This window comes from Leptopilina boulardi, unplaced genomic scaffold (genome assembly GCF_019393585.1).
Source record: "Leptopilina boulardi isolate dan_hultmark-lab unplaced genomic scaffold, ZJU_Lbou_2.1 LbouV2_302, whole genome shotgun sequence".
Lineage (NCBI taxonomy): Eukaryota > Metazoa > Arthropoda > Insecta > Hymenoptera > Figitidae > Leptopilina > Leptopilina boulardi.
In genome coordinates this window covers 153,336-179,380 of record NW_026137866.1, presented here as the reverse complement: position 1 = coordinate 179,380, position 26,045 = coordinate 153,336, and the positions used below count along the sequence as shown (strand labels likewise).

The following is a 26,045-nucleotide window of genomic DNA, read 5'->3' as shown; positions in this document are numbered from 1 at the left end:
CATGATACTCGAGAAGTAACTCAACCATGTTTATACATTATGAAAAAACGAAATAATTTGACTGTAAAGCGAAAATCATATTAAAATGTTTTTTACACTAAATCTCTATGTCCTTTCAGTTTAATTTTTAAAACATTTTGAAAAAAAACATTTCTTATTTTAAACCCGAATTTTATTTATTACAATTTTAAAATTACATTTGCAATTTTTTTTTAGTACTTTTGCTGTTAAATATAAAAAAATGAAAAATTGACAAACAAAGGGGAATCATAGCACCATTTAAGTAAACATACGGAAAGTTTTATTCACTTAATACATATATGTATTATCCCAAAGGAATATTGTTGGCAAAGATTAAAGGATTTGAAAAGTTATATCTGAATTAAGTACAAACTAGAAGTAAATGAACAAAACTTGTTAAAATCTATTACAAATAAAAAAAAAAGGTTGACAATTTTCCGGAAGTTATAATAAAGTTTTAAAAAGTTACAAAACTTGTATAACGAGAGATAAAAAATACAGAAAAAATTTTTCAACAATGTACCGTTTATCTACAAAAAAATCACAATTTTCTCTATTTTTCCTTTAAAAAAAAACTATGTGAATTTTTAATTTTAATTTAAAAATTCTTTTTTTTTCTCATTATTATTATAATTCTGTAAAAGTTGAAAATATTAATAAATTATTATCGAACGTTATTCTTATGAAAAAAGAAAAATAAATTATTACTTTTAATTATATCGTGATATTTTATACAAAATAATGTTTTAATAAATCAACTTTTGAAAGAACTTTTATCCTAGCAAAGGGATTTCAGCCATTAGATTATTGATGAAATTATTTTTTTTTATTCTTTTACTGAGGATTAAATTGCAATCACTGGAAAGTTTTCTTTTATTAATTGAGAGTATTGTTTATTATTCATAAAAGAGGTCTATATTATTATCGAGAATGAATTTTTTTTATCTTTTTAATGAAAGTAAAAAAAGAAAATTTTTTTAAAGAACAAACACAATTGTAGCACAACTATAATTAAATTAAGTAAAGTTTTATTTGTCATTTCTTTCTTTAATTGAAATAGAGAAAAGAAGAATGATGAATTATTGAATTTTTTTTTTAAAATAATTGTATTTGACAAAAGTAAAAAAAGAGAAACTCCAAAATTTTTGGAAAAATTATCATCAAATTTTGTGAGGATCTGAAAAGGGTTTTTAAAATTTCACTTTATTTTTTGCTTCTTCCTGTTATGATCGTTAAGCGCAACACAAAATATGGTCGCTATGAGATAACATTTTTTTTTTGTTTTTACTTTCCCAACAGATATTTCTATTCGTTAGTGGTAACACCCGACGGGGTTGTAGTACACACGTGTACAATAACTAGAATACAACAAAGCAAAAGTTTTCTAATTTAAACGTTCGCCATAAGTATAACATAAACGCAAAATTTCACGCTTTTTTAAATGTTTTATTTCACAAAACATTCGCAAAGTAAAAAAATACTAAAAACTTGATGACTCGTAATTTAAATGTTTCTTTAGTATTACATACATAAAAAAAATTAGTTTTTTACTAACACCCCAAAAAAAAGATATCCTGATTGTGAGAAAGGAACTGTTCGCCACCTATGAGCCGTCAGTCGTACTTCAAAACGACTCACATTTTATAAATAGCATCTACATCCTATAATAGAAAATTGAAAAATAATTTTCTTCCACAAATCCATTATTAACACCAAAAAGAAATTTTTAAATTTTTTGATATTGAAATTAATTTCTGCGAATATCTTCCTTTTTCCACCTATATAGATTCTTTCTTTTCTCTCTGAGACAGAAAAAGAAATTCATGAATTGCCTCATAGAAATTTCTGTTGATATTGAAGTGAAACAGAGAAATAAAAAAGGTACACTCAGTATGATATGGCACCGAAAGCAATAGCAATAAATCCGACTTCCGATCTACCGCAACCTTGACCAGTTGAGCACGCGATGTAGGAAGTCATCGACTTTCCAAACATATCCTTGCAAGATATAAAAGAAAAAGTAAAGAGGTGGAAAAAAGAATTCTCATTAAAAGTAAGAAAAAAAAGAAAGTAAATATTGGAAAAAAATTTTGAAATATTGGTAATTAATTAACTCTCACAAAAATGAGGGGGTTTTTTTCTTTCTCGAATTTTTACTGGACCAAGTCAAAGGAGGAATCTTCGATATCAACAAAATATCTTTGTCTATAATGTCGACGCACCACTTGTTGGACGCGAAACGAAAGCCGCCACCTGATGCTACGCCACTGTCTCATCGATCCCCCAAACTCTCGAAACACCCCCATTTACCATGGCAACGAACCTCACCTTCCCGATCAAAGCCAAAACGGTCCCTTACCTTTATGATCATAGGTGACTGGCATGGGATGTGATAAATGCGCAACACTCATATAATAATCATTTCACAGCAAAGAACAAAAAAAAATAATAATGTGGATTGTTGTTTTTTTTACAAACAATGATGATGAGGAAGATTTCCCATTTACCTACATTCGCGCCTTCACCAGATAGGGTAGAAAGGCATGACTGTGCCTATAAATTTGATTTTTATGGGAAATTTTTATTTCCTAGAGGAAACAACTATTTACATTCAAAAATATTTTTTACAAACAGTTGACGACTAAATGTTAAAAACAATACAACACACCTAGTTTTTTTTTTTTGACACTCAAAATTATATTTTCGTCAATTTATACAATTATTACTAATTCACTGAATAAAATAACATTTGAATTAGTCAAAAGTAATTCAGATTTAGAGTAATGACAAATTGTTGATAAAAATATGTCAAAGCAATATTTATAAAAAAAAGACTAAAAATATTTTTAGTAAAAAAATGATTTGATTGAACGTGATTTAATTAAAAGTGACACTTTTTTCTTTTTATAAATATTAACGTGTCTTGATGAACTTGCTGTGTGTACTAAGACCAGACCTTTTTCCTATGTCTTTTCATCCGTAAATGAGGCTTCCCTTGTCGATGAAACGTAAATGCTCAATCGATTGTTCAAGTACCTTGTTTATATCCCCGTGCGACGAACCCATTCCAGACAGAATGGATTTGCGTTTTGTTATACAAGAATAAAAGGAGTCGCTTTGGCTTCTCGCAACAAGAAGCAATAAATATTCAACGTCCGGCAAAAATTGGCTTTCGTTTAATTTCATTTCTCCATTCAAATATACAACAACATTCATAAAGATACGATTCATAATATTTTTTTTTTTAAGCGTAATAATATTTTCTTCTATATTGAACACAAGTCAGGGCAACAATATCTGAGAGAATAAATGAAACTAAAACTTGCAATCAGAAAAATTAAAAATTTCTACTAATTTGAATTAGTAAGTACGAATTTAAATTTTAGAGAGTACAAATAATTTTTTTCTCATATCAATATTTATTGAATATTTGATCTAAACAGAAATTTAAATTTTTGTTGAAGGAATATTTCTTTTAATATTTGATTGATGTGAAAAAATTTCTTCGATCAAAGCGAATGTTTGATTTTTTACAGAACGAATACATATTTCTTTGATTTAACTGAATATATTTTCATTCGACATTAATATATTTCTTTGATCTATATAAATAAATCTATATTTCATTTTCAATTAAAAGTTACTATTTGATCGTAATTATATTTTTGAAAATAAATTTTATTTCATTATTAAAAATAACAATTAAATAAAAAATATTTCTCAAAATAAGAAACTTTTAAAACCAATGAGGCAATGAAACTAAAATTGGATTAAAATAAGACGATATATATTTTAATCCAACTCTATTTTCCCTGACTGCAATTTGCATGAAAACAAAGAACTAATCATTTTTTGAAATATTTTTGTTCGATCGAAAAGATTATTATTTATTCGAAAAACAAAATGAAATAAAGAAATTTTTCGAAATATTCGAAAAAAGTATTTTAAATGCAAAACTGATGCAAAATAAAAAAAGTAAATAAATTGATTAATTGATTAAAAATACAAAGAATTATATTACATATAGGAAAATAAAAATAGGTTTTCTGAACTAAACGTAATTATCAGGGTTAAAACATTGAAATGCCAACCCATCAAGCACCATTAGGTAATCGATTACCATAATGGCATCACAATACCCGGAGAATCTTGAATATTTCAAATTATTGTTCACTATTGTACGTCAGTTTATCAGACTTGGTGGACGGCCTCTATCGTACACTAATCCATAATCTCGGATAAATAGGATGAAAAGAGTAGATTTCCATTATGAAGCAGACCAGAAACATTTTGACCTATTTAGTTTAATAAATAAAACAAAAAACACCAACTCGCAAATAAGTTACTTGGGAAAAGTCTAATTCATCTCGAATATAACCTGATTAAAACTAGTTTTTTTTCTTCAATCAGATAAATAACTTATTCCTTTTTCTACTTTCCTAATTTAAATTTATAATTCAAATTAGTAAAAATTTTAGTTTTATTTTGTTTAGAAGAGAAAAAATTAGTGTGACAAAAAGTTTGATCCCTCTTCAGAAAGTATAAAAATGCGAGAAGATACTGTTTCCAATTTCACTCTTAGAAAAGTTATTCGTCAAGTTTGCAAGTGGAGTAGACATTTCTTATGCAAAACTTAGTGATTGTAGTTGAAGAAGAAAAGTATAGAACACAAAAGATTTGACGAGAATTTAATTTAAATCAATATATCGGCTACTTTAAAAAAAATTCAAATGACATTTATTTTCATGTATAGAAGTTGAGTCTTTAAAAATATATCATCGATTGTTTTGTCTATTGGCATACAGGTGTATATATATTTTTTATATTTATATATACATGCGTTATCTATTGTATATTGGCAATGCCAATGACCGCGAAGAGAGCTTGAAAGCTTCAGAGTCCAATGCATATTTCACTCCAAATACGTCATAAGGCGGGTCATGACGTCACGGATAACCTACATACTACAAGAGGTATGTAACGCGAAGAAGGAGTTCGTTTCGATGCAGAAATTATCTTTACACAAAAAATAAACAGTAACTTTCGATAAATAAACAGTTCAAATCTTTTCGCTAACATTATGTTGCAAAATCTATTTTCATTACTCTATTTTTAATTTTTGATATATAGTTTTTCCCAAAAAAAACTAATACTTCCTTTTTTTAGTTTAAAAAAAAATTTTAACGAGTATAAGATTTTGTCTGACTAAAACTGCTTTTTACTACTGTCATCGAAAGAATGACATTTCCATCTCATTAAAACGGACTTTTACTATACAAAAAAAAAAACTACGAAAATTATATTTTAAATCTGATTTTTTTGCTTCAATTTTAATTTTTCAGTAATTTATTGTTCGGTGGAAGAAAATTATTATTAAAAAAAAGAAGCTCAATAAAATCTCTTGCAAAATACAACGTCTTTTTGGTGGTAAAATAAGACAAAATTTCATCCAACTTGCGGGATGGAACTTTCAGAATTAGGAGTAAACACAGTTATGGTTTCAGCAGCCTTAATAACATCTACATAATTCTCCTAATCCCATAAAATTTGATATCCTAACTTACTAACATGCCCCAAAATTCAAAATATTTAAGTACAATATCAAAATTATGTCTGCAAACAATAATAATTTTGAGTCAAGTGAATTACAACAATTATTCAACTAATTTGGTTTAACAATTCAATTAACATTAAATTGACAGTTTACTGTACTTTACATATATTGTAACATGAAATTTTATATAATAAAAAAATTATTTAAAAACAAAATCTCAAAGAGAAAACGAAAAAACAATTTTTTAATTTATATTTTTAATAAATATTATTTTTATACAAAAAAATTTAGATTTTCAGTTTTATTTTATATGACAAGTAAACATTTTAATATTTTTAAATTTCTATATTTTTATTATGTACTTTTATATATTATGAATTTACTTTTATTTATTTTTTTAAAATTATGTTGATGAATTAAAAATAATTTATAAATATTAGATAATGCCAAGTATATTATTAAACTAGGAAGAAAAGTTTTCCGGTAATTCAAGGTTTCTTTATAATGTTTTATAAATTCCGTGTTATTAAAAAGTCAAGTGATATAGTACAATGAAACCATTATTTTACAATTTATAAAAATGAAAAGACAAAACTGTCTTTAAAGTTTAAAAGCATATAATATTTAAAATTAATGCATTTTACAGAAGGTGACTCTAGCGTCAAAATCAATAAAAATGTGTAAATAATTCAAAAGATAACAAGACCTTAACGAGACTATACAAAAAAAAGATATATTTTAGTGTCTTAATTTAAGAAATTTTGTACGTATACAAAATTTCACAAAAAAGCACTTCTTGTAATACAATGAAAAAAAAATTTATTTAGCTATATTAGAAAATAAATATTTACTTGAATCAAATAATTTTTATTTGAACCAATAATTTCTGTATTTAAAACAAATATTATTTGACTCAAATAAAAATTATTTATTTGTCAAGTAACTGATAATTTTTTTTTCAGTGTGTTACAATGAAATAACTTTTTTCAATATATTTTTTCCAACAACAATAGAGAAAAACAATGTTTCATTTGAAATAAATATTATTTCATATGTAACGGATTCAATCGTGTACTTTCGAAAAAGATTGATGATTAAAATGAATTGAAAAACTTTCGAGTATAAAAGTAAAGTATTCTCATCGAAGAAGTTGCGTTAGTATATATATACAACTCGTAAACCGGAAACCATATTTTCAATATTCTAAAGCTCGGTCAACCAAGACTTGGAGAAATATACGTACATAATATTATTTTTCTCTCAAGAGAGAATATGGACCCAAGGAATATATATATATGCTTCATGGTTGTAATAACGTTTTATCGACAAATTCTCCCATCATTTCTCGGAAATTGTTTACTTGAGGAACGGAAATGACACTGTCTTGCATTACATCTCAATAAGATGGTTATGTATGGACATACTCAGTTCTATGTGTTGTCTTTTTTAAAATGATTTAATTTAGATAAAAAAAAAATTTATACAAAACATGAAAATATAATTTTAAAAAAAGCGTTATTAAAACAGTTCTGTCAACATTTTGGATTAATATTTAAACTACTCTCTAAATTTGTATTAGTAAAATTTTTAACTAATTTGAATTAGTTAATTGTTTACTAATTCAGAATTTCAGATTTAGAGATAAAAGAATTTTATTTAAATTTATTTCTGGAAATTTATTAGCATTTACTTTCAATTTAAAATTATTGGCAAGATTCTTTAGAGATTTTTTATAATAATTTAAGAACACTGCATAAAACTGAACTCCTCAATGCTATATTGATCTCAGGAGATGTAGAAGAGGGGTACAGTCTAGAAAATGTGGATGCTGAGAAAGTTCAATCTCCTTTGTTCTCTCTACCCTCCTCTCTCTCAGCTTAGTTTACACCTCAGAAAAGATATAGCAAAGGCTTTTCTGCTTATGCGAAATTCTCTCACATTATTTGCCGCAACGATCGTGGCAATTTTTCATACAAAATACCAACATTATAAAACTGAATATTTTTTTACAAAAAAAAATTTCACTTAAAAAATATTTACACAGGTTTTTAAAAAAACAATCAACAAAAAATACTGAACATTCAAAAATACAAAAAATAGATAAGAAATTCTAATAAACAAGTGTAAATTCGATTTATGTTAAGCGATATAAAAAAGCAATTATCATGATAGAAGTACTTAAAAGTTATCAGGCATTTACTTCCTTCTTTTTTTTTTTTTTTATTTCAACTCCAATTAAACGAAAGTGCGTCAAATCTTGCGAACGATTCTGTCGAGCAGTAAAAGTCTTAATGCATTGAGAAGAATAATTCGTTTAAGTACGTAAAGTACATTTTCTTCTGCCGTATCATGAACTTCCTCTTTCACTGACGAGCATAGCATTGGTATAAGTAGATCAAGTGGTGTTTGATCAAACATACGTATATACCACTCAATTTCATACTACCAGTTTATCTACTAATTCTCTCTTATATTTCGAGTTTAAAAAAAAGAAACAGAAATTCTCAAGACTCAGAAAATTATCTTTTAACCGCTAAACTTTTCATTTATTTTTTTTTATAATTTTAATCTATTTCAACGAGAGAAAGCTTATATCAAATTCATATATAAAAGAATTCTCCCCAGTAATTTCACAGGAAAACTTCGTTTTTCCATTATCCCATCCATTTTATCTTCCGAGGGATTTGCAACAAAATGGAACCGCTTTTGTGCGAAGAAGAAAGTCAAAAGCGTTGCGAGCTTCTTTTTTTAAAAAAAAAATATTTAAACAGTATCCGACACAAAATAGTGAAAAAGAGAACTCTTTAAATTCATTTCTAATATAGTAAAAAGAAGATGCAATGTTTACAATAGTATTTACAAGAATACAAAAAAACAATAAAAAAAAAATTAATGAAAAAAATAGAATCAATAATTACATTATTGTCATGAAATATAATAGTATTTGGAAAATCTCATAAATAATTTATGTTCTCTATAAAGAAGTATCTGAAATATTGTAACGCGACAGGTGGGTTGTTATGGGTCTTTGATGAAATCCAATATTCGTCGTTACTTTAGCGAACATTTGCCAAACGAATGTGAAAAATTAATCATTGTATTCCATTTAGAAAAAAATAAAATTCTCCACTAAAAAAGCAAAAATACTTCTACCAAATCAAAAAAGGAGAATGATAATAAAATTTATCTGAATCAAATAAAAATATATTTATCTCTAATAACATTTTACTTGTTTTAAATAAAAAAAAAATTATTTAGGGCAAATAAACTTTTATTTCAAATAAAAACATTTATTTAGCGCAAAATAAAATTTTATTTGAAATAAAAACATTTATTTAGCGCAAAATAAAATTTTATTTAAAATAAAAAAATTTATTCAACGCAAATAAAATTTTATTTGAAATAAATAAATATTAATTTATCTCTTAGAGAAATATGCTTTCTCTCGGTTTAACACAGTTAAAAATTAGTTTTTAATTTGAGGTTATGTTACGGTTCCTCCTTAAATCAAAAATCCACTGAAAACCTAAATTATAAACAAAATTACAGAAATATAAATTAATAAAAAAAAAAAAACTTCGCACTGAACGATTATGACGACAATCATTAACCAAGATTATGAAAAAAATTGAAATTCATCAAATTTAAAAGAAATTCAAAGAAAACCCGTTTTCTGAGATGGGAATGAGAAAAAAAAATGTGTCAGATGAGAAAACGAGCGGGAATACAGAGAGATGAAAAAAAATATATTGCAAAAGGATCTGAGAAATTCTCTCTCTCTCTCGCTCTCTTGAAAGGAATATCGATTTCCGGTATATAGTAAAGTGACTTGGTGGCTAGAAACGAGGAAAGCGATTACTTTAGTGTATTCTGCATGCGTGTTAAAAAACCCGAAGGAAATTCGAATAGCTGAATCACCATCTGGCGTGTGTTAAGTTTGTGGTAAACCACACGCTCCCTCTGAAACAGGAGTTCGCAACAGTTCACACGAGATCATCTCAACTTGCCAACATTTATCCGTACTTTTTACATCTGTAGTTTCCCTACTTTGTGAAATTAGTATAAACTATTTTTTTTAAATCTTCTATAAAATATTATCATACTAAATTCAGATCAATTTTAATCATATACGTAATTAATATTTAACTGTATTTTAATATTATTTAAATGAAATGATTTAAAGTTTTAAATGAAACTTGTAAATTCAATTTTCAGAAACGACATTATTATGAATATGATAATTTATATCGTTGCGTTGTAATATAGCAGTTATATTATAATTCATATTTAATTAATAATAACAATGTTAATGAATATTCATTATATCACCTTGATAAAAAAAATTGAAACAAAATAATCGAAAATTTATGGAAAATGTCTAAAAAAAATAATTGCTTATGAATTAAAAATTATTAAATTTTTATAATATTTAAAGTAATAATTAAATTTCAGATAATACTGTATAGATTTTAATTAAAAACATTAAAAATAAATAATCGTAATTTTTTTCGAAAATTAAAAATCCTAAAGAAATAATTGAACGTATTCACTAACATTTCAAACTTCAGTTTCTAATTAAAATTTGACTTTTAACATTAAATTCCAAATTTATAGAATTTCACATTAAATTTAACCAGTGAAAATGAAGTAATGTTAACATTTTGACCACAATTTCCCCTCAATATTTTGTACTGAAAATTGTCTATTTGAATTTAATTAAATTTGATTTGAAAAAAAAATCTTTATATACCGATAACCTAAAATAATTATCTACCTTTTGATCGTCACCACTGATCATTAATTAATATGGATGATGATGGGGAAACAACTGAGGAGGACTCGCCAAGCAATAAACAGGAGATGAAACTAGAGGTCAAATCAGATATTAATTCGAACATTAAATCAGTCATTAAATTAGATATCAATTCAGATAATAATTTCGAAATTATACCACAAGAGCAACAAGTTAAATTGACATCATCAAATTCAAGTGTCAAAACAAATGAAAATTTTATTGAATCTCATGAAATGGGAGATAATTTGATAGTGGAGAAAAATATTGATTCGTTAATAAAAAAAGACGTGTCAAAAATTGAGAAACACGAAACAACAATGAGGCATGACGTGGGGAAAATGAATTTTCCACCACGAAGCTCATGTAAACCTTATTCCCGCGATCCTCGACGATGTCAGAAGCATTTTCGCGAGATGATCGATTTGCACGAGATGAAGAATGAGGAATTAGAGAAGAGAGAAGGAAATCTTCGACAACGTCTTGAGATGCTCGAGTGTTCAATGCCTGCAGTGGTGGCTTGCAATATTTGGCGAATGGCTCAGGGTACTTCAGCTCAAAACATGAGACAAGTTGTGGAAAAGCAATTTGAGAATTTCGCTTCGGATACCCCATGTCCAAGCACTCCCAGTCAACATTATGACTGTCGAGTTCGTCAAGTCGAAGCCGAGAGAAAACAAGCTCGACGCAGAGCTGATGAAGCTCGTGCTCTCTGGTCCGAAAAAGAATTTGCTTTAGGCGAACAAAAACGAAAGCTCGAGGAAGCCAAGAAAACTCAAACCCAACACAAAGAACGAATCGAGAAACTTAAAGCAGAGGTGCAAGAATTAAGGAAACTCAAGGAAGAAGAAAAAGAAGCAAATGGGGATTCATGTGAAATGGGTAAGTTTTTCCAATTTACTCGCGATTAAATGGAATTGAAAAAATAAAAGAAATTTATTTATAGGCGAATGTGGAGAAATAAAATGCAAACAATGGCTTGGCGATGTTGCAAGCACAACTATGGTAAAATCAACTGACTTGAAGTGTTTGGCGAGACTTCAAGACCTCGCAGAGGCTGAACTTTGCATGAAGCGAAATATCTTTGAATTAGAACGACGAGAGGAAACATATATGAGGACACTGCAACAGGCAGACGAACTATGGTCAAAGATGGAGACTGATGGAGCAAGTACGACAAGTGCTTTACAAGAGCAACTCGAACTCAAGGCATTGGCTAATCAGCAATTAGCCGATAAAGTTTGTTCCCTAGAGGACACTATTGAGAGTCTCAATAAAAAATTAGCAAACTGTAAAAACGAATTAAAATTACACCAAGTTGATCGTATCGATAAAATTGTGGGTGATGACACTAATGCTAAAGTTTCGGATAAAGATTCAATGGCAAAGACAACGACAATGGAGAAATGTACATCGTTTAAAAAAATGGAACTCGCGACTAAAGATCAAAACACTCTAAAAACATGTATGTCATCAAAAATAAGTGGAATATCCTGTCGAGACGAAATGTTACACAAATGTTTATCAACAAAAAATATTAATAGTAAAGATCAAATGACAATGGAAAAATGTGTATCAGCAAAAAAAGTAAATAAAGATCAAATGACGATAGAAAAATGTACATCATCAAAACGAATAGGAACACCCAGTAAAGATAAAATGGACAGATGTTTATCAGCGAAGAAAATACCAGTCGCGAGTAAAGACCAAATGACCATTGAAAAATGTACAGCATCAAAAGAAATTACCTGTAAAGGCGAAACATTAGACAGAAGTGTGTCAGCAAAACAAGTTAATATAGCAAGTAAGCATCAAATGACTGATGGAGAAAATGATGATTACCTATCTTGCGATGGTTCAGAAAATGATTCTGATTCAGATGGTGAAACATGTGCTGCTAATTTTGCATGCAATGATATTGAAGATGATGAGATTCAATCAACTTATGAAGAGATAATTGAAGATGATAATTTAGGTAAAAATTCGCCACTTGACGCTAAAGAATCTCATTTACAATTGTCTAAATCTGTGCACAAAAACGCTAAATTACAGGAAGATACAGAATTCAAAGAAAGTGAACCAGTAGAAGTAAATCAAAAAAAGGAAGAACCTAATAAAAAGTACCAAACAAATATTGAATCCATTGATCAAAAGATTCCAAACATTGAAAATCTTCAAGAATCAGAACCAACAAAAACTGATGAAACCGATGACATTGCTGTACCAAAAACTGAACTAAAATCATGGCTGGAAAGTACAACTAACCTTGAAAAAACAATAGCTGTAGGTTTCATACTTGATTTAAATTTTAATATAATTTTATTTTCATCATTATTTATTATAAAATAGTTAAATTATTATTTGTGATTAACATTCGTGTTTATCGTATTTTTCAGAATTCTTCTAAATTTTTTCAAAATACTAATGATATAAAGAAACTATCAAATTCATTTAGAATTTATCTACAGGTAAAATTGTTTTAAATAATTCACGAATCAAATTGTTAATTTGAATATTATTTTAGATGCCATTGGAAGAAATAACAGAATATGAAAAAATAATAACACCGGAAATACTTTCAGAGACAGTAATTAAACAATCTGAGTTAACTGAAGAACTTGAAATGTTTAAATCTAGTAAGGAATTCGGACAATATCACGAGGTACTAGAATCAAAAGAAAAAATTTATGAACCTGATGAGAAAAAACAATCTAGTGAAGAAATTAAAGAACCTGATGAAAAAGTAAAAGAAACTATAGAAAACACTGAACCTGATGAAAAAGTAACAGAAACTATAGAAAACACTGAACCTAGTGTGAAATTAGACGAATCTTTAGAAAATACTCCTGATGAGGATATAAATCAACCTTTAGCGAAAATAAAATCTGACGAGAGTTTAGAATATTTAGAAGAGAAAATTGAATCTCATACTGAGAAGGAAGATGAAAATGACAAACAGTTAGTTGCAGATGTTGAAAAAGAGGAAAAAATTAATGAATCATTTTCTAAAGAAGCAAAAGTAATAGATGAAAAAATAGAAGATAAAGAAGAAATAAATGATCAGAAAGAAGAAATAAATAATATAAGTGAAGATAAACAAGTTTTATCAGAGAGTATAGAAAATGAAGATAAATTGTCAAATGCAGGTGATAATGATGAGTTTGCTGAAAAACCAATAATCTCAAAAGAAGAAAAAGAAGAAGAAGATGATGAAGTCGAGAAAGATTCGGAAATAGCGATTTTTAGAGAGAAATCACAAATCATGACTGAATCCAGTCCATCGATACCTGAAGAAGCAAAAGTGGTAATTGTCCAAGTTACAGTAACGCCACCCCCAGACGAGGTTATAAAAAATCCAGAAAACTCAGATTTAAATGAAGAAATTCCTCAACTATCTCAAAAAATAGAATCAAAAGAAAGTCTTGAAAAACTTGCTAAAAGTGACTCGGATTGCATATGCAAACCTGAGGTATAATTTCTCTTCATTTCTAATTTAAATTTTAATTTAAAATATTTCTAATAATATAAATATTTTTTTTGGTAAATAATTATAATTTGAATTTCAGAAAAATCTAAAACAAACAAAATCGGAATCGATAGAACAAAAAATATCATTGTCAGAAAAAGCAGATGATAGTCAAGAGTCAATTTGCACTTTTAGAAACGAGGCAAGTATTTAGTTTCAAATATTAAAATTAATGAAAAGAATAACATTAATTGAGAAAAAAATTTTTTACTTTTAAAATATATAATAATTTTCTAAAAACAGATTTCGAAGAAAAAATCAAAATTCCGTCCCAAACGTATTTATTACATCATAAGAGGAACATTTTGCAAACGATTTGAACAAGTCTCATTGACCTCTCAAGAAGAAAGTTCCGAAGAAATTGAAAGAAGAAGAAAATTGTCTCACATTAAAGTAAAAGATGAATCAATAGGGACCGTTGTAAGTGTTGGACAGCAAACAGAAAAGAAAATCAGAAAACAACCAACTCCCATGAGAAAAATGAAAAAGATACAAGCTGAAGGGTCAGATTATATTTCCGTCTCCTCAGTAAACTTAAATAATGAATCAAACGATTCAAAGGATGAAACAAAAAGAAATTTAAAATCAACTGAATCTGAATTCACATGTGACATATGTAAAAAATTCGTTTCACCAAATGCAGTCGACAATGGGAGTCACGTTCAAGCTACATTAACACAGAAACTAATAGGTTTCCAATCAGAAATCAATACTTGTTGTAGTTGCAAGCGGCAGCAAAATTCTAATTTGAAATTTCAAACAGAGGAAACAATTGAGACACACGAAGTGGGAAAACAATTTTCCCGTGGCAAGGCCTCCGCTAAACCAATTTCACGAGAAACTGTTGAGGACGTGACGATTAATTCGCACGTAGGAGTTAATAAAAAATTTTACACACCACAGAAAAATAGTGAAGCGAGCTATCTTGCAAAATTAATTAAGAATAAAAACGACTGTAGAGATAAAAAACATAAGATAGAAGTGAAGTCTCGAGCAAAAAATACAGAAAGTTCCCTAGAACCTCAAGTTGAATTTAATAATAATAATAATAATAATTCAAGTTTCTCCAATATTGATTCTGATTGTATATGTGAAAAAAATAGTTCACTGAGTGGCAAGAAGTTAACAGAACGAGAAAAGCAATTTAAAATGGAGAAAAACCACAGCTGTCACTGTGACGATTCAGATTAAGCGCACAATGAATAAGACAACTGAAGGTGAATAAAGACACAAATTACAGTTGGGAGTTGAATTTATCAAGTCTCTATACATCAGTTACAGTAACTAATCAAACACAAATTAAATTAAATAGTAATTCGAAAAAACTATACTAATTTTTAGTCATTTTAGTATGAAAAATATTACTAAAATAATATACTAAAAATTAGTGAACGAATAGAGAATTTCAATCTCTAGAGAGTAAATAATAGTTCGAAACATAAGGTTTTATAATTAAAAAATAGCATCAATTTGTAGTTGAAAAATAATTATTGACTATTATCAAATAAATATTTACTTGAACCAAATAATTATTTATGTCAAGTGGTATTTGTTCATACAGAAATACTGTTTTAATTTAAATAAAAATTATTTGGTTAGTAAATATTTTATAAGTCAACCTATTATTTGACTTAATTTTTTTCAGTGTAATGGTAATTTTACATTTTTGTTATGGATTAATATCAACCAGAATAAATTGGGATTTAATAACTGGCGGTTATCACTAATGTCAATAATTGACTAAAAACAAATCTCAAATAATTGGTTGAATTAACGAGGAGCCTAGTAATAATTTGTAATTTCAATAAATAATATAAAATAAAATTTTTCGCTTTTCTAAACGTCTCAGAAATATTTTGAGGAAATTTGAGGAAAAAAAAAAGACTTACCGAACATTCGCCAAAGTATGCCGCCTGGAGCGTAGATTATGATATCCTCTGAGTTCGCCAATGCTTCCTTGCTCGGCCTGCATCCTGGCCTGAGCCGTTGCGGAAGCACTTGCAATTACGTGATGTTGATGTGCAGGTGCACCTGCAGTTGTAACACTTCTTCGTGAACGCCAACCTGATCTGCTACCTCCACCACCGCTTGGTGTAGGTGATTTTTTTTGATAAGGTCTGAAAAATTCACATATTTTTTTCCAAATTCTCCAATTCACAACTGAGAACGATTGGTTTTCGTTTTACTCGAACATTTTATCGAAAAAGGTGAACCTCAATTTTCTTTTCAACGAAATGGTCGGCAAGGGTGAACTCTTATCGACACAAAAATGTTTAGTTTCAATGTATATGTAACACAATTCACACAGTGATTCTATATAGAAAAATCTAATTCCCCGAGACAGTGAAAACTTTTTAAATTAATATAAATTCAATTCAAAATCTGCAGTTTTTTTTTATATTTCAAGTTTTTATAGAAAAAAGTTTTCTTGAAAAGAAATAAATGAAAGATGAGAGAACACATAATTATACTTTCATTGAAAGGGTTAACAAAGGGATAATTAATAAGGAATTGCAACTGTTGGCTTGTGACCAAATAGTACGAGTTTGAAAGTCAACCAAATTTGCGAGACCTTACTACATACATGCTGTAAAGTTGGATTATCATCTTTAATGAAAAAGATAATTCTAGCGTGTTTTTAACTATTATAATTCACGGCAAACACGTTCAAGAGGAAGCCTATTATTTGTGAATTAATTTTAGATAATCATTAAAGTACTTTTTGCTATTTTATTCTATTTATGCTTGTAATTTTTTTCAAAAAATTATTAAATAAATTATTAATAATTATTAACGGAAAAACGTGAAATTTTATTATTAATTGAACCATCGCAATTTTAAAGAATATATACGATTTCCTATAAATGAATCAACTTAATGTATGATATCTCTTTTTCTCCTAATTTTGAATTTCTGAATGTCGCAAACATCCGGCAGAAGAATTACAGAAATGTTGGCACGGAAATAATTTTTTTTTCCATGTCATAAATTGTGAAATAAACACTTGACATAGTGTGAATGTTATAAATATAATATAAACGTTTCATGGTCAGGAAAATATTCACGAGAAATTCTGATAAAACTCTCTTTCTCTCTCTCTCTCTGATAGACAATAAAACAAAAATCGTACAGTTCGTGAGTTAAAAAAAATCATACAATTTTTTTATGACTTTCATTCTGATATTCACATTCTATTGAACGATAAATATTATTTTTATAACAAAAACTCGATATATAATTATATTTTAGGATGTTAATGATTTGAGAAGACAATATTCAGATCTATTTATCTATTAATAATTAATAATTGTTAATTAAATAATATTGATTTTTCTTTCGTAAGATATTTTACTTTAATTTTAAAATTTTTTATCTATTTTTGATATTTCAATTTAGTTTGAACGCTTTTATATTTTATGAATAAATTTTACTTTTAATAAATACTCTCTGGTAAATAAAACATGTAAAATAAAAAGAAACCTGATAAAGCACAAAAAAGGAATTGATTAAAAAGCTAAATGGACACATTTTCTTTATGGAAAATGCTTTTGTGAAATGAATAACAAGTGTTTCGATTATTTATAGATCATTTGAAACATATTTGCTAAAGAGGACAATTTGAGCCTAGCTCAATATTATAAGATATCGCCAACTGGGCAGTAAAAATAAATCAAACGCTCGTAAAATCACTCTTAAGCACACCGCATTTCTTCAAAAAGGAAATACTAAATCACTATACCTGAAATCTAAAGCACAGCAAAATGCTTATAAAAAAAAGAAAATATATTTTATTGCCGAAAGAAATTTATTGAACTTTCAAACTCAATGTATGGATGAGTCACACGAATTCAAACTAATTTTCCTTTTATTTTCCAATAATTTATAGTGAAAAATTAATAATAATTTCTTAACTAATAATAATAATTGTGAAATCACTATATAATTAAATAAGAGAAAAAATTAAATATAGAAAGATTATAATAATGAAAAATAATTTAAGAAAGTTTAAAATTGAAAAAATAAAATACAATAGAAATTCAATTAACAATAATAGTTTTATTTTTCTTTTCTCTCAAGTTATATTTAATAGAAAATCCAAGGAAAAAGAAATACTTTTTTTTCCAATAGAAGACTCATGTAATTTAATAAAACACAAAGTATCTCAAAGTGCGTAGCAAAAAATCAATTTGAACAACATTATTACTAAGCTCATTGTTTTCCATTACCTTTCAGGAATTGGTTTGAGTTGAATTCAGAAATACCGGAAATGATATAACTCATAAAATGGGATATTTTAGAAGCATTCTCTGTTTTACGCATACTTATATCTCAAACAACTTTTTTAGCACATCCGTTCATTCGAAAAGTTCCTAAATCTAGCAAAATCTTTCATAAATAATACACTTATAGCCCCGCAGAGAAGTTTCAGAACTCGTGATACAATCTTTTTTCCCACTTCATGTTCATTTTAACGAAAACAAGATTTTCTTACAGCTGATATAAACGTAGCAGATTCAACGTAAATACAAAAATAAAACTTTTAAAATGTAATAAAAAATCAAATACAATAAAAAATAAAAATACACAAGTCTCAAGAAATAAAATATATAACAATATTTAAAGTGATGTTTTTTAGTAATGGGGCATTTCACGGGAGATTTTCATTGAAAATTTTTTTTTCCCCGAAAATTTTTTTTCGAAATCTATATGAAAAATAAGGATATACGTATTTTTTTATTTTTTTATTTGATAAAAATGAAGGAAGTTATGATTTTTTGAAATTTAACGTCAACGATGGAAGTGAGTTTTTGGGACATTTTTTAATCTATTTTACTAATAAATTAAAAATTATGCTATATATGAAATTTGTTTATTTTTTCTTAAATTTTTCAAATATCTGCTCAAAAATAACGTACCTATAAGAGAAGTAACAAAAAAGTTGAAATTAAACTCAAAAAGTGAGTTTTCTCAAAAGAGACACTTTCGATTTTTAATTTTTTTTTTTTGCATTACTATCTCTGGTGACTGAAGAATTTTTTCCCCTATCTGCGAAAGTGGTTTATCAAATAAAAAAATAAAAAAATACGTATATCCTTATTTTTCATATATATTTCGAAAAAAAATGTTTCGGAGAAAAAAAATTTTCAATGAAAATCTCCCGTGGAATGCCCCTAATATAATGACAGAGATATTTATTGCACGTAATAGAATAGATTATTTTTTTTATCGAATGAGTTTGTCAAACACAAATAACGTTCGTTTCTCTCTCTATATATGTATATATATATAATAACAATGCGTGTCATGATGCTATTAGGTATCCTTCAATTGAAAACTAGCCATAATTTATACTGCATGTCTGTAATTTGGTGAACAATAATAATCAGTCTATTATGATTCTCATAACCAAATAGTTTGCAATAACCTGACACGCATTTAACTACGGATATAACGACATTATGGTAGCTAATTTGAACTATTGAACCTTATAGTAATCAGCCCTAAACAAGCAATATGGAAACTACAACATTTCTCACACATATATGTGCAGTAGCTAAAATATTCAATAATTGCAATCAACTCATATACGATTCCAAGGTAAAATCAACACTGTATTATAATTTAATCAAATAGGCTATATAGAATAATTTCCTTATTTAAACAATTTTCTTTATACTTTATTCTATAAGAAAATTATTCCATAAAAATAATATTTACATATAAATAATTGCCTCTACATTTTCTTATTATATTCTTAAGTATCGAAAAAATGGAGAAAGGTTTTCAAACTGTCAATGACTTCTGATAGTAAAAAAAATAATTTTTAAAAAACAAATAAACTGTCAGAACTGAAGGAACTGGAATAGCAAGAGTGTCTGCAACTGATTGAATTCCCATGACATTTGCATTGTGCGAGAGAGTTTCAAGAGAGAGAGACAGTAAACGGATTTGACGTTCAATTCGCTGCAGTTTCTATCTTCACCATTCGAATATTATATTATGCTTTATATAGATATGTATTACAACTAAGCCCGGCTACGATATAAGGGTTCGAGGAAATGGATATTGAAAGAGAAAGACCTCTATATTTCTTGCCCTTGGCCCTATCACACATGGCAAATGTCCCTTGTTAATTTACCAGGCTATTATCGCCACTGCTACTTTCATCTGCTTGATGGCCTTTACAAAGGCGGTTAATTTGAGGTTCGCATTTTATTAACTCTTGATAACGATAAAAAGAAAAACTATTCTCAAATTAATTTCACTTGCCTCATATAATCATGTGTTCTCTCTTTCTTCTATTATCGATATCGCGATTTTTATCAAGTATTCTAAATTTAAAATATTGATTAATATTTAGCATGCCAAAGAAATTCACCCATACACCTTTTATATAAATATGTAAATGCAATTTTTAGCAATAATTTTGAGGTCATACCTCGATCGAGTTCTGAGACGCATGACAATCCCCCAGAGTTCTTATGACAGAAATTTAATAACTAAAGTTATTCGACAGAAATATTATAAATAAAATGTATATGTGTAGTGAAACAAAAAATTTATTTATACCATACATAAAAGACAAAAATAATTATTTTATATTATATTTGTATATTTATACATGTATTAATATAATATAAAATAATATATTATCAATGTAAATATTTATACTATAATAAAAAGAATTATAAAAAATTTAAATTGTAAATAATGTAAATAGTCCAGTGTAAATATGGTAATATCTAGACAGGAAACAATTGTATTGTATTATCAAAAGAATAAATTATACTTGTATTTAATAAATAAGCACTAACTAATATTATATAAGACAGAATAAACAATAAAATAAAATATGCACAGTATAACAAAAAATTATAAAAGAAAATTACAGTGAAAATAGAAATTTCTAAAGATCCGGTCTACAAGACCGCTCTTGCAGTTTAATGGCTTTAATTTGTGATACGCCATCTGGTGAGATTTTTCGAACTATTAACAGGAGGTAGCGTCCACCAATCAGAATCGCTTATTATTGGCGAAAAATGCGGAACTAAGGTCAAAAACAAACCACGCCCCCAAGAGAGATCCCAATACTTCTGTCGAACAAAAATTCCAGGAGCGTAGCCCAAATTTTATCAAAATTTCTCCCGAAATTTATTTCTGGCTACGCTGCTGAAAAATTCTGTCAAATAAAAGTTTTTGTACCCTTTCTGTCATAATTCTGGAATTAGCATGCGTCTCCCCCTAAAAAATACAGTATAAAAATGCAAACTTACCGTTCTTTAGTGTGTCGACCTTCTTCATCGTCCTCTTCCTCAATGTCGTGTAGCCGTGGACTCAACCGATGTTGAGTTGTTCCGTCACGTGAAAAGTCCTCTTCTTTATGTAGCCGATCTCTTTCGCCTTCAAGCTCGTCGAGGTCCTCGTCAAGGTCACTGAGAGGGGCGCGCTGTTGAATGTTCGTGATGGGGTGTTCAACTTGGTGCAGTTGATGTTGTTTTTGAATGCACGAAAGCTTCCTTGTGATCACGGGGGAATCGGAGGTTGAAATTCCTCCCTTCCCTCCGACGCCACCGCCGCCGCGGCCGGCGCACGGCAGGCACCACGCGCCCCCCACTTCGGCACCCTAGCACCCCTCAACGTCGAAATATCCAGGGCCGACCAACACCAGGCACAAAAAAACACTTTTTTTTTCAAAAAATACACACACACAAACACTTTCAAGGTGTTGTCACCTTGTTCTTCTCTACAGCGAATAATACTGATTATAACATTTTCTTCGGCATTTGTCACTTCCCCACTTCTTTCACGATATTCTAAATAGGTCTCTCTACAGTTGTTGTCTGTCTTTACCCTTACATTTTTGCTTTGTTTTCATATAAAATCACTAGGGACAATGTTTGAGAATACATAAAATTTCTCAAAATTTGCGCCATATTCTCTTTGTTGAAGAATTTTTTGGCTAAAATGACATTGCGTAATCAACTGATCTGTATTTATTCCTCTTGAGGAAATAATTTTGTTTTATTTAGAAACAGCTGGATTCGTTCCGTCTTGGAGTGATCCAAAAATCTTATCGATCAATATTGCATTTATCTTTTAAAAGATGCCATTCCATTGAATATTTCTCATTTTTTATTCTGTTTTCTTCTTGTTAAACTTTTCTCCCTATGAAGAATTCTGCATTTACTTTTGGTCTCTTCCACAATCAAGAGACTTTTTCCTATGGCAAAATCCATTATTTGAGTTTATAATTTATTTTCCTCTATATATATATCAATTTTTTTTTATTTTCACGTTTTAAAACTTGTCACATTCACTGTCTACTATATGGAAATTATTTTATCACTGATATCGAACATTTGGAATAGACAATAGAATTAGAAGTCACAAGTTTGAAAAATTCAATTGTAAAATATAGTCCTACAGTTGTTATGGAGTTTAAAATCTATTCTGGACTTTGAGTGATGTATTTCAATAGATTCTACGGAGTTCTAGAGGTTTCTATATAAATTTTGTCCAGATAATACAATTAATGTCCAGGAGATTGCATAGGAATTATCTACAATTTTTGATGCAGTAAAAAGAAAATTTATTATTCGTGAATTTAATTACACGAAAAAAGTTTTGTTACTGATTTTATGAAAAGCTGTTTTTGGAATATTTTTCAATATGGCAAAAAAATACTTGATGAGGGACTGTTGAAGCAATTATATATACGTTGAGCCAACACAATGGGCATTTTTATTTGGAAACAAAGCTTTATAACCTTTGTTTTTACTGGAACGTCGGAAAACGAATTCTCCGGTTCTTTTTTTTTCTTTCTCTGTCCAATATTCAAACAAATATGTTCTTTCAGTTCCGTTTATTACCAACCGGATATTAAATTGCGGTTTAATTATAAACATCGAACTTTCTTCTGGTTGAATAATGCTTTTTTATTATATAGTCGCGAATTTTTAATATCTCGCAAACACCTTGTATTAATTTTTTTTTCTACTTGTTATAAATTTATTATAAGGTTATGAACTTTAAATTGAATGTTTATTTTTAGATTATAGAATTGATTGAAAATCAGTTTTATTTGTATAATCAGTCAATTAATAATAGATTTCATAGGAAAGGCAAAAGTGATTGTCAATCTTGAAAGAAATGTTAGCTCCTAATTCTTCACTTCTACAAAGTATGTTCCTACGAAGAGAATAATTTTTAAAATGACTACTATTCAATAACAAAAAATACAGTTATTGAAATGTAGTCAATGATAATAATAATAATAATTTAATAATTGAAATAAAAATTATTTCGCCAGAGAGGAGGAAATATTTTTTATCTCATGAAATAATAGATATATATTAATGAAATATGTAAATCCATTTGATTTTACCAAATGAAGAATAAATTACAGCATAATATTATGATTGATTGAAATGGCTTTATCTCGAGAGTAAATAAGAGTAAAATCCTGCGGTAGGAATTACGATCCTGAAGATTTGTTTTTAGGCCAAGTTCGGCAAACCGCAAACAATGTTTGCTTGAGGAAGAAAACTTTGGGGTTAACTAAATCAACAGGAGTTAGTGGGACGGGAATCTAGAGGGCAGATTGGACATCATAGATAATTTTAACTCAATTATTATCGATTATCGAACTAATTGAAAGAGCGCACACTATTCACACATTTAACCCATTCTTGAAGATATAGCAAATATTTTCTTCCGCTTCTCGTTACAATGTTTAATGAAATTTTCATTCCCTTTATAAAAAAAACACACTCGATTTTAATTAATTAGATTTATTCTTTGTGATATTGAAGAATCATTCTAATTAACTTTCTCTGATATTATTCAATAATTTATTTATTTTAACTATTTTATTTATATTATTAATATTTTACGTAATTATTATAATTTTAGAATTATAATTTAAAAAAATGTTATTTCTTATAACAATAAAATTGAAACCATAAAGAAACTCTAAAATAGAGAAACAGAACAATTGAACGAAGGCAATAAATATTTTATGTGTTTAAAATTAACAATAGACGATGAAACTGACAATAGGAAAAATAAAGAAAAACCAAGATAAAATTGAATAAACCGATGAAGATAAACGGAATAAAAGTAAAAAAAACGAGTGAATTGAAAAGCTCTAAAACTCGTTTGACTTATAGTAGTGACAAAAAATGCAAATCATTATAAGCTTGAGAATCATTTGACAATTGATTTTTATAAATCTCGAATTAATTTATATATATACCTATAAAAGTTAATTATGCCCGAATGATAAATTGAAATTAAATTTTCAATCACGCAAAGGGAATATAATGTATATTGTTTGATTCAAATGACAATTCGGAAATTATGATTTTCCAATGTGATAATTAAAACATAGATAATCAAAATGAAAAATTAACATTATTTGAAATAATTATAATTTTAAAAAAAGCAGTAGAAATTTTTGCTATATTTTTAATAGGAAAAAAAATTATATACCTACTGTTGAATAATAAAACTAAATTTGTTTTCCCTTTCGATTTTTGTTAGCTTTGAAAAGCTCCCCCAATTTTTCTTTCAGTCTACTGGTCCTTTTATCTAAAAATATAATTGGTTTCATATTGCGTGGATTCGCGCGAATAAACGATAGAAACTGTCATTTGCTAGATAGATACTCATAAATGATTGAATTCAACAAAGGCTCTCGAAAAAAAAACCAAAGAAAATTCGGCTCACCTCTAGAGGAAATATTTCTATCCATTCTTTTCCCATTTTTTTTCTATTCATTCACTATTTTTAGAACTGACAGTTTTTTAAAAATAATCTATTTATCTACAACAAATGTCATATTTCATCAAGAAAACAGTTTTCTTTTCTATTTTTTAAGTAACAGTGTTTTTTACACTTACAAAAGAAAATTAGGAAAACCTATTATTTTATATTTATAGTATTAGAATTATAATATAATATTATGTAAAATAGAATACGAAAAATATGAAATGAGAGACTTATATTTTTTCAAATTGCAGAATTTCAAAAAACAATATTAATTTGATGCTGTATTAACTTTGGAAAAATTTAATGAATGTTGAAATATACAGAGGTAGTGATTTTTTTTTTTAACCGAAAATTCCTAACAAATGAAAATATTCATGTGTGTATATAATTTGAAGAATTTTTTTTTATCCACCAATGTTCATTCATCTTGAGTCTGTTCTTTTGGGAAAAGAATTATACGAGTTTCAATTAAATTCGATGTTAACAGGCATAGAAAAAGTTGAAATTAAATTTTCTTCAGCTATTGTAAATTATTTATACGAGACGAGGATAGTAACTGAGCACAAAGCATGCAACAAAAATTGGGTCGCAGACTATTCTCCCTCTATATACTTCCAAGGGTTTTCTTTCATTGAAAACGGGTGCCTTCGACTCAAATAAAACTTTTTATTTGACATTATAACATATCATGTCTAAATGTCGTTGATTAAAAATATATAAAAACAAACATAAAAATAATGTAAAATAATTAATAGAAAATTAAATTTATTTTAGTATTAAATTTTCATTTTTTAAATTTTCATTTTAATATCTCAATTTGGGTGTTAATAATGAGCTAATAATTCCTCCTCTCTAGAATAATAATTGAAAAGCCAAATTGAAATTTAAAAATAAATAAAAAGATAAAGAAGTTATTATTATTTAATTATATTTCTGCACAGCATTTACGGTAACATTCAGGGTGGAAGATCAATCTCAAAATTAAGAATTTAAGTGATTAAAAAATTTAAAAAAAATTTCCGTTTTCTAATTTCGAAATAAATTGTATATTACGAGAATATTTTGGTCAAACTTGTTGATATCGAATGCAAGAGCTTAAACCTAAAATCGTTCGATTCTATAACTGTATATATAACGATCAGTTTATTTTTAAGCTGAAACTCAATTTTTTCCGTTCATTGCACCTTTTTCTAAATCGAAAGAAATAAAAATTTTTTTCCATCAAACGTTATCAGCAAAAACTATAAAATCCAATTGTATTTATAGTTTTCTGCAAACAGTGAACTTTTTTTTCCAATCGTTTTTTCTGTTTACTGTTCTATCTTGAAATTTTTTTTTATTTTACACTTGTAAAGATATTTTTATATAGATTTCAAAAGCAT

General features: G+C 27.6%; 2 protein-coding genes across 5 annotated transcripts in view; one reads left to right on the top strand and one right to left on the bottom strand.

Annotated features, from left to right (window-relative positions):
* Positions 1-26,045, bottom strand: part of LOC127282734 (cAMP-specific 3',5'-cyclic phosphodiesterase) — a 262,846-nt gene that overhangs the window by 166,230 nt on the left and 70,571 nt on the right. Inside the window, exons 1-2 of one of the 3 annotated variants that reach the window (XM_051307198.1) lie at positions 21,168-22,134; positions 15,783-16,010 (exon numbers count right to left, since the gene is read on the bottom strand). The exons of the other annotated variants lie outside the window; for them this stretch is intronic. Of the exons in view, the coding sequence (XP_051163155.1) occupies positions 15,783-15,865 (83 nt within the window). The 5' untranslated portion in view covers positions 15,866-16,010; positions 21,168-22,134. Of the gene's footprint in view, positions 1-15,782; positions 16,011-21,167; positions 22,135-26,045 lie in introns of those variants that run through there. 3 annotated transcript variants of the gene reach the window in all.
* LOC127282732 (putative leucine-rich repeat-containing protein DDB_G0290503) lies at positions 10,171-15,409 on the top strand. 2 transcript variants are annotated; one of them, XM_051307179.1, is made up of 6 exons: positions 10,171-11,249; positions 11,314-12,650; positions 12,764-12,835; positions 12,892-13,836; positions 13,934-14,035; positions 14,137-15,409. In XM_051307179.1, exons 1-6 carry the CDS (start codon positions 10,382-10,384, stop codon positions 15,082-15,084), a joined length of 4,272 nt encoding a protein of 1,423 aa, XP_051163136.1. In that variant the 5' UTR covers positions 10,171-10,381; the 3' UTR covers positions 15,085-15,409. The 2 variants fall into 2 exon arrangements, with proteins under 2 accessions (XP_051163136.1, XP_051163138.1); XM_051307181.1 differs by lacking the exon at positions 12,764-12,835.